Below are 17,853 nucleotides of genomic sequence, written 5' to 3'. Positions count from 1 at the left end.
AAGAAATCCATGAAGTCCTTGTTGCAAACTCCACACAGACAGCACCAGAGATCAGGGTTAAATCCATAAAGGAGAGAATTTGCAAGGCTATATAGAGAGAGTGGGATAGTGGATTCAGCCTCAAAGAGATAGTATGGACTCAGCAGGCAAAATGGCCTCCCTCTGTGCTGCAATTATTCTGTGATTTGTACTGAATGAAGCTTTGCTTACTGCTGTTTTGATTTGGCTGCCTTATTTTAATTTTCCAGCTGATTTAAGTGGGTTGTCCCTTATAAATCTTCACGTGAAAAATACATGTCAAACCACAGCACACTCGAATAAGCAGTGAACTGAGAGGGAGAAATTAACAGAAGGACAATAATCATCAGAACAAAGAAAATGCTTGTTGTGATAATCAAGTGGCTCAAATAATATGTTATCTATTGCTTATCAGATTTTGGAGTTTATGGAGCAGGTGAGTGAATGCAGACATCAAAAAACAGATCTACCTCTGAACAATGAATAGAAAAAAAGTCTCCGCCCTCAAAAATAACTTCAATATTAATGAGACAGATTTGTACTCCAAAACTTCAGGCTTAGAGAAAGACTACTCGTGATGTTACTGGTTGACTATACAGAGTATTATGGTGAAGGAATGGAATGTGTGGCTGGAGATCTGGTGTAAGACAGAAACCTTAAAGCTTCTAAGAGACTTGGAGCAGTTCCTGAGCAGGTGTAGCCTCCACAGCAGGGTTTTTCAACTGGGGTTCCCTGGAACCCTATGGTTCCATGGGAGGTTGCTATGGGTTCTGTGAGAAATCGTGACTTAAAAAAAAGTAGTTTTTTTTTTAAACTTGGCGCAATGCGCTATGCTAGTGCTTGCAGTGGTGGGCAGTGCCCGAGCAGCTCCATTAGCAATCTCAGCCCAGATTGGTAATGCACAGTAGGACCATGTTTATTTGATTGAGTCCATTTTTGATGAGGGATAGGAGAGGCCGTTGATAACTGATAAGTGCAGTATTGCAAGGAGGGGAAGAAGGTAGGCCGATCATTGGTGAGCACTGTATTGCACATGGAGGGGAGGATGGTAGACTGATGAGGAGCATGAATTGAGTTTTCCAAGTGTTGAATTGACTCACGTCAGCCTCTTCCTCCTGAATTACCTCCCCAACTTCCCCTGATGCACTGCTGACTGACTTATGGGAGCGAACAAACTCTACTGGTGTCGTAGAAAATTGGAGGGAAATTTCTATTCTAAAGATGGTCCAGTGTGGTGATTTTTGAAGAGGAGGATTCTAGGCCTAGACCTACAGACAATTCTGATAAGGTTAATGATGAAGAATTGTAATCTTCTGAGTCATTTCACTGCACTAGTGCAACAATGAACACAAAAGAAGTCCATCTTTACAATCAAAATTACTTATCAATGAGCTTTACATGAACTGGTGAGCCAAGTAAAAAAGTTCAGCTAGCAAGTTTTTAATAGCAGAATAATTGTTCAGAAAAGGAAAAGTCACACAGTTGGTAAGAACCTAATAATACCAGAATGTACAATTATAGTGGGTAAAATTCTAAGACAAGATGCAGTATGAGAAATTGAAACGGTTTCACTCTCAAACAGAATGACAGGTGATGTATTGATGACATGTCAAATGATGCTGGAGAGGTTTTGTGAGATAAACTGAAAAACAACAGCTTCTCTATCCAGGTTGATGAGTCAACGGATTTCACAAATACATGTCATGTTGTAGCATTTGTAAGGTTTGTAAATGATGGTAAAATTCAAGAAAACGTTTTCTGTTGCAAAGAGCTGACTGAAACGAGCAAAGACCAAGATATATTTCATGCTTTGTCATCATATCTGGAAACAAAAGGTCTGTCTTGAAGGAACTGTATTGACATCTATACTGATGGTGCCCCATCAATGGTTGGCTTCATGAGATGTTTCGTTTCTCTTGCAAAAAAAGAAAATCCTGGTGTTGTCACAACACACTGCTTTCTTCACAGAAAATACTGATGTCAAAAACTCTTGGAGGTGAAATGAAAAGAAGTTTTGGATGATGCTACAAAAATGGTTAACTTTATTATCAAAGACCATTTCACTGGAGAATGTTTAAAAAAACTGTGTGAAGACCTGGACAAAGAGCACACCAATCTCCTGCTACAGACAGAAATCTGGCGGCTTAGCAGAGGGACAGCTTTCAACAGGGTGTTTGAGCTGAAAGGTGAATTTCACGAGTACCTTCGAGAAAATAGGTGGTCAGATTTTGCTGAGTGATTTGAAGATGAAGAACGGCTGCAGAAACTAGCCTACTTAACAGACATATGAACCAGTTGAACAAGTCTCTGCAAGGCCCTAGAGAAGATGTTTTGACTTCACGTGACAAGATACTTGTATCTAGAAGGAAACGGAATCTTTGGAAAAATCATGTTGCAAATGGAAATCTTGAAATGTTTCAACCGCTGCTTGGGCTTGAAAGTGAGGAAGGATATGAGAAAGTCTTGAGTCTTATTGAAAACTATCTGGAAGAACTGCAGACCAAAATTGAAAAGTTTTTTCTTTCCTTTCAATACAAGTGTATGACTGGGTGAGGGATCCTTTCTCTGAATCTTCTGCTCAGCCTGAGAACTTGACTTTGAGAGAAGAGGAAGAACTTCCTGAGCTGCAGTCTGATCATGCAATCAAGATAAGATTTACTGACCTGCCCATGGACAAGCTTTGGATTTCTGTGAAAGAAGAGTATCCTGCCATTCATAGGAAAGCAATGAACATTTTGTTGCAGTTCTCAACTTCTTACATATGTGAGCAAGCTTTTTCTTGTTTAACAGGCATCAAGAGCAAGGCGAGAGATTGTCTCATTTCAGTTGAAAGTGAAATCCGTGTGTACTTTTCTCAAGTTCAACTCAGACTTGAGTATTCATACAGCAAGAAACAAGCACAGGTTTCATGTGTGAGGCCCATATTTGAGCCTGGTCATGTCACTTGGTAAGAAAATGTATAAAATTGTGTCTTAGGCTATATTTTTATTCATATTACTTTTGCTTATGGTTTTTAGTAACTTTACTATTCAACATTGTCAATAAATTTTCATGTTGTAAATATCATTAATTAAAATCAATTTACAACCTTTATTTAAATTAAATCTACTGAGCCTACCTTTAGAAAAATTAAGTCCCATTTCAGCTTAAGCCAGTTACTTAACAGAAATTTATCATGTTTGCCTGATGAGTTTTTAAAATTTATAAAATGGAAAGAACAAGATTAATTTCAAGAAAGGTAAGCTTAGCTATCTGTTTTTTTTTCAAAAAATGTTGGCTTAAATTAATTCTCTACTGAAAAGAGCATTAACAAATATTTTTGAATTATTATATCTACAACTTACTGATCATGCTCATGTACTATGAGCTGTTGATATAATAATTTTCACACTGGGGGTTCCCTGAGACCAGAAAATTATTTCAAGGGTTCCTCCAGGGCAAAAAGGTTGAAAAATGCTGCTCTACAGAATGTCCAGACAGAGCTGGAATTAGTGTGGCTACTGAGTAAACACCACCACCATTGAGGCAGAGTTATTAATATTGAAGGAAAAGGGAATAGAGACGAGACACAGAAAAATAAAAGACACTAAGGTCACAAACCATAGTGTGTCATATGATTTACTTTGATTTGCTTCCAATTCCCTGTGCAAACTATACTTCCTTCTCTAGCACAAGTCACACTGAATGTCAGATTGAATAGTGGGAGCATGTCTAAATTATGCAGAGTAAATACTAGATGATGTAAGCAATATTATTTTCCAATAAGCTGATGCCGCCGATGTCATGGGTTAATAAGGCACATGGAAGCTGGCAGTAAGCTGCCAGAAGAACATCCCATTTGTACTATCTAAATGTATCCCCAATAACTTACTGGATTATTGGTGATTGATGCTGCACAGAGTCAGTCGGAGACAAGTGCAGTGATTATACTTCAGAGGGTGATGTGGTTGGGAATGTGGTTATATTCTTTTAGTCTTATGCTTTTATTGTGAAACGTGGATGTTTCTCTTGGTCCCCAATACAATTGAAAACAATTAACCTATAAAAAAAAGCCAGATTCAAGTGGCATGATACCTGCTACTGAAAGCTGAGAAGCTTCTAGAAAAATACAGTAGTAACTGTACCGTAATTACAGGAAAATTCACTGAACAATTTCATATATGTATGTAGGTGATTATATAAAAATACAAGAATATGAAACATAAAGTACAAGTAACAATTCTACACCCCAATTCAACAGGCCATTAGCATATTGCTTCAGTTTGTAACACATGACCACATCGAGGAGAAGCAGGGAATTCTTCATTTTAGTTCAGGGCAGCCAGGGTTCCGCAGTAATGGAGACTTCCTGATAGCACAATGCCATATCATCTTGAATGCTCCAGTCTCAAAATGGATAAATATTCTGCAATCACGAAGGGTTTCATTCTCTCCATGGTCAGCCGACCTGCAACTTCTTGCAGAAGATTCTAATGATCCATGTTGCCAACTTTTAACATGTAATTTTTCTAAACTTTCTCATTCTCAGCTAACGATTCCTGGTTAACAACTGCTGCTTAGGGATCATGTACCTGGCCCCGGACTAGATAAGTTAACAACCCTGTATTAGAAGGGATATCCTGCATGAGCACGAGCCCTTGGGCAAAAGAGATTGTTGTTAGGTGACTGAGTGATCTGCATGAAACCCAAGGCTAGAGATGCAGTTGTTGAGAGATGGAATTTACCATATTTTCATTGACTTTGGCCTTACATGGGAGATGATTTGGGATTTCTCAGTTGGCAATGAAATTACTTGCACACTTGTCCAACAGACACTATATCAACTGTTCGTAAGGTATTTCCACCACTGTGAGTGAAGGATCTCTCTCTCTCCTTCTCTACAGCCAAAGACCGAGGGCCATGCCTGAATATCAGGGTACCTACCCCCATCCATGCTGCCATGGCTTCCTTCAGACATTCAAAACCCTCTGGAATGGCTTCCACTACTGACGCCTACCTTTTAAGACTAGAGGCATGGCTTCCTGTAGTGCCAGCTGGATTTATCTGGTGCCAGCCATTAACAAGGCTGGGCCTGGTAGATGTGAGCTAAGGCTATAAACAGCAGCTAGTTCTGACTTGTGGATTCTGAACTCTGAGCACACCTGTGAGGTCAGGTTACTTGTACATAATAATTCGAGCAAAGGTTTTCTAATGTTTCCTAACATCTTACCCTAGAGAGTTAAGAAAGAAGAAAGAGCCTAGGTCAGAAAGATGAAGGGCTGAAAGCGGCAAAGAGCCAAAATGGCTGATCTGAAGATAAAGCTATCTAATACCATGAATATAATGTTTAAACTATAGGCAGAAACTTCAATTGGAGGCTAACATATAATTTCAGTGACAGGTATGGCTGTGTTTAGGGTGGGACTATAATCTGAAGCTTCCTGGATTCAAAATATTTAGGAGTGTTTTGAGTAAAAGGATTTACCATACTGTTGTTTATTTTTAAAACTAGTGTGGTGAGACCTTTGTAAAGGAACACGAGGACATAAGAAGCAAAAACAGGACCAAGCCTTCAGCACTTTGTGACTTCACCATTCAATAGGAGGATTTTATTGAGTACCCATTTTCTGCTGTAAGCTTTTAACCTTTGAGTCCATAATTGTTGCAAAATGACTTAGCTGGTGTCTACAAGTAAAAAGGAAACTGGTGTTAGGTACACTGCATACAGCAGAAAGAAAAGTGAACAAGAGCAAAAGTAGGGAAGTGAGAAAGGTGGAGCAAGACTTCAAAGCCATGATTGTTGGCACTGCTTATCAATAATGTAAAGATAAAATAATATGCATGGCAAAAGGCTTCATATAGTCATACAGTTACAGAACACTACTGTGCAGAAACAGGCCGTCCAGCACAGCTAGTCCATGTACAAGTAGTAATCTCTCTAGTCCCAGTGACCTGAACCCAGACCATAGCCCTCCACAACCGTCCCATCCATGTAGCTTTCCAAATTTCTCTTAAATGTTGAAATTAAAACCGCATCCATCACTTCCACTGGCAGCTTGTTCCACACACTCACTACTCTCATGTTTCCCTTAAACATTTCACCCTTCACCCTTAACCCATGACCTCTAGTTGAAAAAGCCTGCTTGCAATTATACTATCTATATCTACACTCCTGATAACTTCACATACCTCTATCAAAAAAAAACAGTCCTCAGACTTCTATGTTCTAGGGAATAATGTCCTAACCTATTCAACCTCTCCCTATAACTCAGGTCCTCAAAGCCTGGCAAATGCCTGTAAACTTCCTTGCCAATTTTTTAGTCTTATTGACATCTTTCCTGTAGGTAAGTGACCAAAACTGCACACAATATGCAAACTAGGCCTCAACAACATCTGATACAATTTCAACATAATATCCTAACTCCTGGGCTCAATACATTGATTTATGAAGGTCAATGTGCCACAAGCTTTCTTTATAACCTTATCAGCCAGTGACACCACTTTCAAGGAATTATGGATCCGTATTCACAGATCCCTCTGTTCTCCGAGCAGAGACTGTGCTCTGGCTTTTTTCTCATGAAGTGCAACACCTCACACTCATCTATATTAAATTTCACCTGCCATTTATCAGCCCATTTTTCTAGCTGCTCAGATCCTGCTGCAAGCTTTGGGTGTCTTCTTCACAGTCCACTATGCACCTATTCTTGGCATCATCCACAAATTTGCAAATTTTCACTTCAGCACAGAAACAGGCCCTTCACCCCATCTAGTCTGTGCCAAACCAATAATCTACCTAGTCCCATTGAACTGGATCCAAATCATAGTTCTCCATGCCCCTCCCATCCACGTACCTATCCATATTTCTCCTAAATTTTGAAATCGAACCTGCATCCACCATTTGGACTGGCAGCTCACTCCACACTCTCACTATCCTCTAAGCGAAGAAGTTCCCCTTCATATTCCATTTGAACATTTCACCTTTTACCCTTAACCCATGACCTCTAGTTGTAGTCTCATACTATCTCAGTGGAAAAAGTTGGCTTGCATTTACCTATAAATCTATACCCCTCATAATTTTGTATATTAAATATTCCTTCAATAAGGGTATTAGTAGAGATATTTAAAAAGGTATTGCAATATTTGTATAGAAGCTATATGATTGGTTAACTCTTACCTGGATATTTGAATGGAATGTTCCTTATCCATGGGGTATAAAAAGAGCTGATCACAAGGCTTCGCCATATTTTTTGCTTCTCTCACCTTTCCATTATTAACTTCTGTTACTGCCCATTATTCAATTCTCTTTGTGCTATTAAAGCTTATTAAAACAATTGTGAAACAGCAAGTTTTGCGCTTTTTTCTGATACCCAAATGAACCTTGGATTAAATACATCAGCATCCAACAGCTGCAAGCATTGATAGCCTTCATTGCTGTCCACTGTGCTCCTAATCTTGGTGTCATCTGCAAATCTGCTGATCAAGTTTACTACATTATCACCCAGATCATTGATATAGATGACAAACTACAATGGCACTGCAGTGATCCCTGAGGGACTCGACTTGTCACACACCTGCAGTCAAAGAGGCAACCATCTGCTACCACTCTGGCTTCCCCCATAAAGCCAACGTCTAATCCAATTTACCACTTTATCTGGAATGCCAAATGACTAAACTTTCTTGAACAGCCTCTTATATGGGACCTTGTCAAGGGTCTTGCTAAAGTCTTTGTAGACAACATTCACTGCTTTGCCATTATAAACTTTCTTGGTAACTTCATTGAAAAACTCTACAAGTTTGGTTAGACATAACCTACCACCCATAAAGCCATGCCGACTATCCTTAATCAGTCCCTGCCTATCCAAATATCTATCTATACAATCTCATAGAATACCTTCCAATAGCTTACCCACCATTGATGTGAAGCTCATCAGCCAATAATTGCTAGGCTTAGTGTTAGAGTCTTTCTTAAAAAACTGTTATATTCGTGTCCCACTGCCTCTGTTTTGACCAACTCTCAGCAATCCCAACCTTTCAACCTCAAACATGGAACCTGCCAAGGGTGCCCTTTATTTTTCTATCTGGCCATAGAGCCACTGGTGACTGCATTCCGTAGTTGTGCGGACCTGACGGGGATTTGGAGGGAGGGAGTTGAGCACAAAGTCTCCCTCAATGCTGACAATCCTTCACTTTTTATATCAAACCTGATCACCTCCTTACCCCCCATGTTTTGGCTCTTTAACAAATTTAGCCAGTTTTCAGGATACAAACTTATCTTACACAAGAGCGAACTTTTTCCAATAAATAGAGAAGCACAAGCATCAGAGTTCCGTAACCTCCCTTTTAAGGAAGTGAATAACCAATTTACTTACCTTGGCGTCACAGTAACAAGGAAATATAAGCATCTTTTTGGAGAAAATTTCATTAATTTGTTAAATCATACAAAACAGAGCCTAGCATAATGGTCACTCCTGTCCATGTCCCTGATGGGCCGAATCAATATTGCAAAATGAATATCCTTCCTAAATTCTTAAACCTTTTTCAATCCAGACCTATTTTCATTCCTAAAGCCTTCTTTAACTCACTAGACTCAGTCATATCGTCCTACTTATAGAAGGGCAAGCGCCCCGGACTGAATAAAGTCCATCTTCAAAAATCTAAAAGAGATGGGGGCGTGGCTCTGCCCAATTTCCACTTTTATTACGGGGCAGTTAACACACACTGTCTCATCTTTTGGTCTCATTTCTACAACCAATCTGACTGCCCAATATGGGTGACAATCGAGCTGAACTCTGTTAAGAATGTCTCCATCTCCGCACTTCTTGGATCCACACTCCCTTTCCTTACGCCTAAACCAATTGCCAATCCTGTTATCAGGCATACCCTGAGAGTATGGGCTTGGTTCAGAAAGCATAGTGGTCTCCATGGCGTCTCTTTCAAGTCCTATTCTATATAATTATCTCTTCCAGCCTTCTATACATGATCCAATATTTCAAGACTGGCACAGAAAGGGCATCAGGCACTTTAAAGATCTTTTTATAGACAACTGCTTTGCATCATTCGAACAACTGTCTGCAAAGTTTAACCTACCCAACACTCATTTCTTCAGATATTTGCAAATTAGACATTTTATCAGCCCTCTGATACCAAACTTCCCTGAGACACTTGACACAAATGTCGTTGATATATTTCTCTGCATGAACCCATTGCGCAAAGATCTAATATCTACTATCTGTGACAAGCTAGCGGCTCTGAGGTGAGCCCCCCTTGACAAAATTAAAACTGCCTGGGAGCAAGATTTAAATGAGGTATGGGATGCAATTCGCATCAACCTCTCAACCTCTTTATGTGCCCACCAGCACCCGTTACGATTCAAGGTCGTACACAGGGCCCATATGTCTAAAACTAAACTATCTCGCATTTACCCAGATGTTAATCCCTGTTGTGGCAAATGTAAAAGGGGCGAGGCTTCCCTTATTCACATGTACTGGACATGCCCTAGCTTGGAAAAATATTGGAAAGATGTTTTCCAAACTATCCCAAATACTTAATTACAATTTGGATCCTAACCCTTTGATTGCTCTTTTCGGCACCTCTGGAGAGGGGGACACACACCCAAGTCCGACCGAACGTCGCACACTGTCTTTTGCCTCTTTTTTGTCCAGGTGGAGGGATGCTGCCCTGCCTACCCACGCTCAGTGGCTCAGGGATATCATGTCCAGTCTATACCTTGAGAAGATCCATTATTCAATTCTCAACTCGGACATAAAGTTCCAAAAGGTGTGGGGACCCTTTCTTGAATATTTTCAGAATTCCCAGCCAGACTAAAGGTCCATCCTTTCTTCCTTTCCTCAATACATAAATCCCTGACCTCCAGCATTTTCCGGTAAAATTCTACGGACTCAGACTTGTAAACATACAACAGTCTATGTATTAGAAAAATACACCTTCTCTATACCAATGCAGCCTTGTGGGGACAAAGGTTCTGGTTAACTCTATTTGCTAATGCAATGATGGCTTGGAGTTGGGGACTGGGAGGGGTGAGGAGATAATCAAAGCATGATTGTACTACGGGTGCATCTCTTTCATAAATTTGAATTGTACATTTGATACATTTGTTATGCACTGCACAAATCTCCTTTACACTATGCTTTATTTAAAAAAAAATAAAAATATTGTTGAGAACAAAAAACAGGTCAACATTAGTTACCCTCTAATCCTCTGGTGCCTCACCGATGGATAAGGACATTTTAAACATCTCTTCTGGGACCCCTGCAATTTCTGCACTAGTCTCTCACACATCCAAGGGAACCCCTGGTCAGGCCCTGGGATTTATTCACCCTAATTTGACTCCAGACGACAAGCACCTCTTCCTCTGTAATCTGTATACAGTCTATGACCACACTGCTGCTTTGTCTCACTTCTTTAGACTGTGTCCATCTCTTGAATTGAATTAACATTATTTCTTACATCCTTCACATACATGAGTAAAAATCTTTGTTATGTCTCCGTCTAAATGTGCAATGTGCAATCATAGTAATTTATAATAACTTATAATAAATAGAACAGTCAATGTAACATAGAATACACTCAAAATCAGCATGAGTTCATCAGTCTGATGGCCTGGTGGAAGAAGCTGTCGTGGAACCTGTTGGTTCTGGCTTTTATGCTGCTGTACTATTTCCCAGATGGTAGCAGCTGGAATAGATTATGCCTGGGGTGACTCAGATCCCCAATGATCCTAGGGGCCCTTTTTACACACCTGTCTTTGTGAATGTCCTGAATCATGGGAAGTTCACAACTACAGATGTGCTGCGATTAAGGAAGGTACAGTTCCCATAACAGGCAGTGATGCAGCCAGTCAGGATGCTCTCAATTGTGCCTCTGTAGAAAGTTCTTAGGATTTTAGCGTCCATACCAAACTTCTCCAAGCATCTGAGGTGAAAAGCGCTGTTGTGCCTTTTTCACCACACAGTTGGTGTGTACAGACCACGTGAGATCTTCAGTGATGTGGATTCCGAGGGACTTGAACCTGTTTACCCTTCCAACCCCAGATCCATTGATGTCAGTAGGGGTTAGCCCATCTCCATTCCTCCTGTAATCCACAACCAGCTCCTTTGTTTTTGTGACATTGAGGGAGAGGTTGTTTTCTTGACACCACTGTGTCAGAGAGATGACTTCTTCCCTGTAGGCCACCTCGTTATTGTTTGAGATAAGGCCAATCAGTGTAGTGTCATCGGCAAATTTAATTAGCAGATTAGAGCTGTGGGTGGCAACACAGTCATGAGTATACAGGGATTAAAGGAGAGGATTTAGTACACAGCCCTGAGGGGCTCCTGTGTTGAGAGTCAGAGGGGTGGAGGTGAGGGAGTCCATTCTTACCACCTGCCGGCGATCTGACAGGAAGTCCAGGATCCAGCTGCACAAGGTAAATACAGGTGCAAAAACTCCATTTAACAACTCTCCCATCTCTTTTGGCTCCATGCATAGATGACCAGTTTGATCTTGCAGGGGACCAGTTTTGTCCCTTGTTATCCTTTTTCCCTTAATATACAGTACCTACAGAAGCCCTTGGAATTCCCTTCACCTTGTCTGCTAGAGTAACCTTTTGCCTTCTTTTCACCCTCCTAATTTCCTTAAGTGTTCTCTTGCATCTTCAAGTACCTCATTTGCTCCTTGCTGCCTCTACCAGCTATACACCTCCTTCCTTCTTCTTCTTCTTAACCATGGCCTCAATATTTCTTGAAAAGCATGGTTCCCTAAACATGTTATCCTTGAATGAATAATCTCTTCCCAGACTTCCAGCTGGCTACAGGTATCAATTATAACCGACTTTTCGATAACAAACTCTGAGGAAGATGGCAGAGTTCGTCATCAAAATGTCAGTTATGATTGATTCCAGAACCCAGCTGGAATTCCGAGAAGTGTTTATTCATCATATATGCCGGGAAAGCACTAGATCTGTTTTCATGATATCCTTGCCTTTTATTCTGACAGGCAATAAAAACCCTGTGCTCTCAAATTTCCACTTTTGAAGGCCTCTCACTTACCAAGTATGTAGACATTTGCCAGAAAACAATTTGTCCCAATCCACACTTGCCAGGTCCCTTCTGATACCATTAAAAATGGCCTTTCTCCTAGTTAGAATCTCAACCTGACATATACTTCTTCATAATTACCTTAAAACTAATCGCTAGATTCAAAGTGTTCCACTACAAAAACTTCTGTCATCTGCTCTGTCTCATTCCCTAACATAATACCTAGTACCACACTCTCTCTAGCGGCAAGGTCAAGCGGAAGGTTCCAGATAAAAAGCGATCCAACTAAGACCTTAACAGCAGAGCTAGTGGAAGATGATTACACAGAGGGCAGAGGAATGCCTCGGCAGTGACCAGCTCCCAGTAGTCTTGCATTCTATGCCGCTGGGTCCTGACCCCGATCTGTCAAGGACTGTGTAGTAACTGCCTGTGCATGAGCCACCCCACATTAACCAAAGTCACACACAGGTATTCTCCATTAAAGAATCCACCATAACATCCTGGATTAGGTCCTGTAGTTATCACCAAGTGGCAAAATGGGCAGGATTGTGATGTCTGGAAGCCCCTCAGAATATGTGGATCCTGAAGCAGCCTCTACAGCCAGCTGAACACCTATCAATAGACCCAAGAACATCGCATTCGGCTCAAGTAATCGCACCACTCTACTACCACTAAGGATGGCTGAACGCCTCACCTCTGTCCTCCTCTAAGTACCCTGCTGTTCCCTGTCAGCCGACCAGCACGGACTCCTTTTGCTCAAGAACCAGAACCTAACCAAGTCAGAATAATTAAGAAAATACTGTAAAGGAGGGAAGCAGCAAAATATAAATATCCTTGACTGGAAAACAAAGTCAACTTCAGTGAAAACAAAGCAGCCCAAATCATCCAGAAAGAAAAGCATCCATGAACCAGAACAGCAAACATTCAACATGTTTGGCAATATGGTCATAACCATTGTCCTTGAAAGATAATCTGCTTGTTGTGAAGTGGCTTAGGATCTCCTGGGGTGACACAAACTTGCTGCACAAATTGACCTCTTTGCTTTCTTTCAACAGATGCATGGATTACTCACTCTCAGGCATAGAAATCATAGAAACTACAGCACAGAAACAGGCCTTTTGGCCCTTCTTGGCTGTGCCGAACCATTTTCTGCCTAGTCCCACTGACCTGCACACGGACCATATCCCTCCATACGCCTCCCATCCATGTATCTGTCCAATTTATTCTAAATGTTAAAAAAAACCCGCATTTACCACCTCATCTGGCAGCTCATTCCATACTCCCACCACTCTCTGTGTGAAGAAGCCCCCACTAATGTTCCCTTTAAACTTTCCCCCCTCACCCTTAACCCATGTCCTCTGGTTTTTTTCTCCCCTTGCCTCAGTGGAAAAAGCCTGCTTGCATTCACTCTATCTATACCCATCATAATTTTATATACCTCTATCAAATCTCCCCTCATTCTTCTACGCTCCAGGGAATAAAGTCCCAACCTATTCAACCTTTCTCTGTAACTGAGTTTCTCAAGTCCCGGCAACATCCTTGTAAACCTTCTCTGCACTCTCTCAACCTTATTTATATCCTTCCTGTAATTTGGTGACCAAAACTGAACACAATACTCCAGATTCGGCCTCACCAATGCCTTATACAACCTCATCATGTTACAGCTTTCCGTGTAAAATCAATACAGACTAGTATTAGGGTTTAATCAAATACAAAAACAAGTTGTTATTACCTCCAAAGGAAATTTTTGCCCATTGATGCTATGTTCAGAGCCCTCTGATATATTACACCTTCCCCAGTGGAACATTATCTTGCCTGCTTTGTATATGGAGTCCATGCCACCACCACTGATGTAATAGTCATCCGTCAGGTTCACTTCCACTGAAAACCAAGAATAAAGACAAACACTGTGGTAAATATATCATATGCTCCATTGGGAACAGATATCGAAGAATATGTTCAAATAGTTTGATACTAAGGAAATTGAAATATTAAGTAGTAAAATGTACCCAAATTCTACTTTGATATTTTACTGATAATTCTAGGTGCAGAGGAAAATACCCTCTAAGTTCAGTATTGTTATGTGGAATTATTGAAATAGAAAATCAAACTGCACCTGTTTTTCCATTATTGTGAATGATGACACTTCCATTCGATACACGGTCCCAGCCATCAAAGAAAAGCATCTGAAAATTCACATTTACTGGTATGAAATCCTCAACGATATCAATGGGAGACTGTTTAGGCCCTTTGCAACTTGGATATTTCTTCACCCAGTTTTTTTGATTTAAGTGACCTGAAGAAAAACATTGTTAAAAATTAGCACGCTAGTCAATGACTGTGTCAAAGCTGGATTACATCTTTGAATGGGAGGGGGGAAGAAGGTGAAATCACTTCTATATCTGGAGAAAGCCCTCCAACTTTTTGTCTGATGTAAGGAGTCTTAGCAATGTCAACCGATCCAGAGCTCAGTGCAGAGCCCTCCCTTCATTTGGCAAGAAAAACATTGCGGACCTAAAGCATTTACATATCAACATATAATCAGAAAAGACTAAAGACAATTGTTAACTAATGTAATGTGGATATAATTCAGTCAAGGGATTCTGAGTGATTCATAACAGAAATTTAGCACACTTTGGATTTTGATGATGCCTCATTGATGGACTTTTCCGATTATTTTATGTTATTCCTATTTGAACTCCAACACATTTTACATTCACTTGTTTTTGATGTTGCACAACTTTAATTTTCTGGTGAACCCAATAAGTTTAAAGGGTATGCAGGAATGGGGGCCCTGGTGGGTTTCAGAGGAAAGCAGAGGAGATCACCTGTCAGCTAGATGCTGAAGCTTTAGGCTTTCTAAGTAGTTGGGTACAGGCTTTTTGGAATCCAGTCACACCCTTGGGCATTGTTTCATTTGTGTGATATTGAAATTAAGGTCACTTAATCTGCCCAGCAGAAAGAAGATAGAATTACAATTCTTTTCAGTGTGTTTACAAGTCACCAGATAGTCTTTCCATTGGCTTTATTAACAAGCAGCTGCGTGGATTGATAGTGAATGAGAGACTCTTAGATGAAATAGAACACCTCACACTTTGCACCTTGACTAAGAAAACACTTACGAATAAATGAAGGCCAAGGAAAGAACAGGTATTTAAAGTAGGAGTTAAAGACTGTTACAGATTTGCTCAATGTTATCGCACATCCATAACATCGGATAATTTGCCAGGATCATGACATTATACCCATTTGTGAGTCTTGGTCATAGGAGGGGCAGGGCTGGCAGCTCAGTGTTCCATGGCTCCGTTGTTTTAGACATGATAGGGTGCGAGGGATTAAAGGGAATGGGGGTGGCATTACCAGTTAGGAAAAATGTCACAGCAGTGCTCGATCAGGACAGACTGGAGAGGTTGTCTACTGAGGTTTTATGGATAGAACTGTGGAATAAGAATGGGACAGCCATATTAATGGGAATAATATTATAGACCACCCAACATGCCACAGGATTTAGACGAGTATATTTGTAGAGAGATCACAGACAGTTGCAAGAAACATAAGGTTGTGATAATAAGTGATTTTAACCTTCTACATACTGAATGGGATTCCCATACCGTCAAAGGACAGGATGGGAAAAAAGTTTGTTAAATGTGTTAGGAAAATTCCTTGACAGTACAAAGAAATCCCAACTAGAGAGTGCAATACTAGATCTCCTATTAGGGAATGAGACAGGGCAGGCGACAGAAGTTTTTGCAGGGGAACACTTTGCATCTAGTGAACATAATGCTCAATTATGATAAATTATAGGTCTGCTCTTCAAGTTGAGATTCTAAATTGGAGAAAGGACAATTTTGATGGACAATTGGAGAAAGGTCCTGGTAAGTGTGGATTTGGGACAGGTTGTTTTCAGGCAAAGGTGTGCTTGTTAAGAGAGAGGCCTTCAAAAGTGAAATTTTGAGAATACAGAGTGTGTATGTTCCTGTCAGAAAAAAAGGCAAGTGTAACAGGTTTATGGAACTCTGGTTGTTTGACAGATATTGAGGCTCTAGTGAAGAAAAAGGAGGTGCATAGCAGTTACAGGCAGGCAGGAAGAAATGAGTTTCTTGAGGAGTATAAGAAATTCAAGAGAACACTTACGAAGGAAATCAGATGGGCAAAAAGGCATGAGGATGCTCTAGCAGACAAGGTGAAGGGGAATCCTAAGGGCTTCTACAAAGCAAAAGGACAGCAAGGGACAAAATTAGTCTTCTGAAAGATCAGAGTGGTAATTTATGCATGGAGCCAAAAGAGCTGTGGGAGATCTTGTGTAGGTATTTTATATCTACTTACTCAGGAGATGGACACAGAGAATATAGAAGAAAGACAAAGTAGCAGTGAGGTCATGGACCCTATACAGAGGAGGAGTTGTCTGGTGTCTTGAGGCAAACTAGTGTGGATAAATCCCCAGGCCATGGCAAGGTGTTCCCTTGAAACCGGTGGGAGGCCAGTGCAGAAACTGCACGGTCCCTAGCAGAGATATTTAAAACATACTTAGCCAGGGGTGAATTGCTGGAGGATTGGAGGATAGCTAATACTATTCCGTTGTTTAGGAAAGACTCTAAGTACAAGCCTAGAAATTATAGGCCTGTGAGCCTGACATCAATAGTGGGAAAGTTATTAGCAGGTATTCTCTAGACATGTAAGTATTAGGATAGAAATGGACTAGAAAGGGATAGTCAACATGACTTTGAACGCCTAACCAATTGGTCATGTCTAACCAATCAATATTTTCCTCGAGTTTTTTGAGGAAGTTACCAGGAAAGTTGGTAAAGGCAAGGCAATAGATGTTGTCCACATGGACTTTAGCAAGGATTTTGACAAGGTACACCAGGAGAGGTTGGTCAAGAAGGTTCATTGGCCTGGCATTCAAGATGACGTAGTAAATTGCATTAGACCAATTTCACGGGAGAAGCCAGAGAGTGGTAGTAGATGGTTGCCCCCCTGGCCAGAGCCCTGTGACTAGTGGAGTGCCACAGAGATCCATGCTAGGTCTGTGTTTGTCTATATTAAGGATCTGGTTGATAATTGTGGTAAACTGTATCAGCATATTTGCAGATGACACCAAATTTGGGTGTGTAGGCGGCAGTGAGGAAGACTATCAAAGCTTGCAGTAGGATCTGGATCTGTTGAAAAATGGGTTGAGAAATGGCAGGTGGAATTTAATGCAGGCAAGTGTGATGTGGCACTTTACGAAGACCAACCAGGGTAGGTCTTACACAATGAGCGGTTGGACACTGAGGACTGCAGTAAAACAAAGGAATCTGGGAATACAGGTCCATAATTCTTGAAAGTGGTGTCACAGATAGGGTTGTAAAGAAAGTTTTTGGTGTATTGGTCTTCATAAATCCATGTATTGAGTACAGGAGTTGGGATGGTACATTAAGATTGTATAAGATTTTGGTGAGTCCTAATTTGGAGTATTGTGTGCAATTTTTGTCACCTATCTACTGGAAAGAGGTAAATAAGATTGAAAGAGTGCAGAGAAAATTAACAAGGATGTTGGCAGGACTTGAGGACCTGAGTTATAGGGAAAGTTTGAATAGGTTAGGAATTTATTCCCTGGAATGTAGAAGATTTACAGGAGATTTGATAGAGGTAGACAGGTGAGGGGTATAGATAGAGTAATGCAAGCAGGCTTTTTCCACTGAGATTGGGTGAGACTACAGCTGGAAGTCATGGGTTGAGGGTAAGATGTGAAATGTTCAAATGGAACATGAAGGGGAACTTCTTCACTTAGAGGATAGAGGAGAGGGTGGAATGAGCCACCAGTGCAAATGGTGGATGC

The 17,853-nt window shown here is 40.7% G+C and overlaps 1 protein-coding gene across 8 annotated transcripts in view; it reads right to left on the bottom strand.

Annotated features, from left to right (window-relative positions):
• Positions 1-17,853, bottom strand: part of LOC140202693 (receptor-type tyrosine-protein phosphatase zeta-like) — a 307,307-nt gene that overhangs the window by 124,113 nt on the left and 165,341 nt on the right. For all 8 annotated transcript variants that reach the window (XM_072267863.1, XM_072267860.1, XM_072267866.1 and 5 more), the window contains 2 exons: positions 14,149-14,328; positions 13,765-13,913 (listed from right to left, as the gene is read on the bottom strand). In XM_072267863.1, the coding sequence (XP_072123964.1) occupies positions 13,765-13,913; positions 14,149-14,328 (329 nt within the window). The remainder of the gene's footprint in view (positions 1-13,764; positions 13,914-14,148; positions 14,329-17,853) is intronic.

Source organism: Mobula birostris, chromosome 9 (genome assembly GCF_030028105.1).
Source record: "Mobula birostris isolate sMobBir1 chromosome 9, sMobBir1.hap1, whole genome shotgun sequence".
NCBI classification, from domain to species: Eukaryota; Metazoa; Chordata; class Chondrichthyes; order Myliobatiformes; family Myliobatidae; genus Mobula; species Mobula birostris.
The sequence above is the reverse complement of the archived record's forward strand: the minus strand, read 5'-3'. Positions and strand labels throughout refer to the sequence as shown.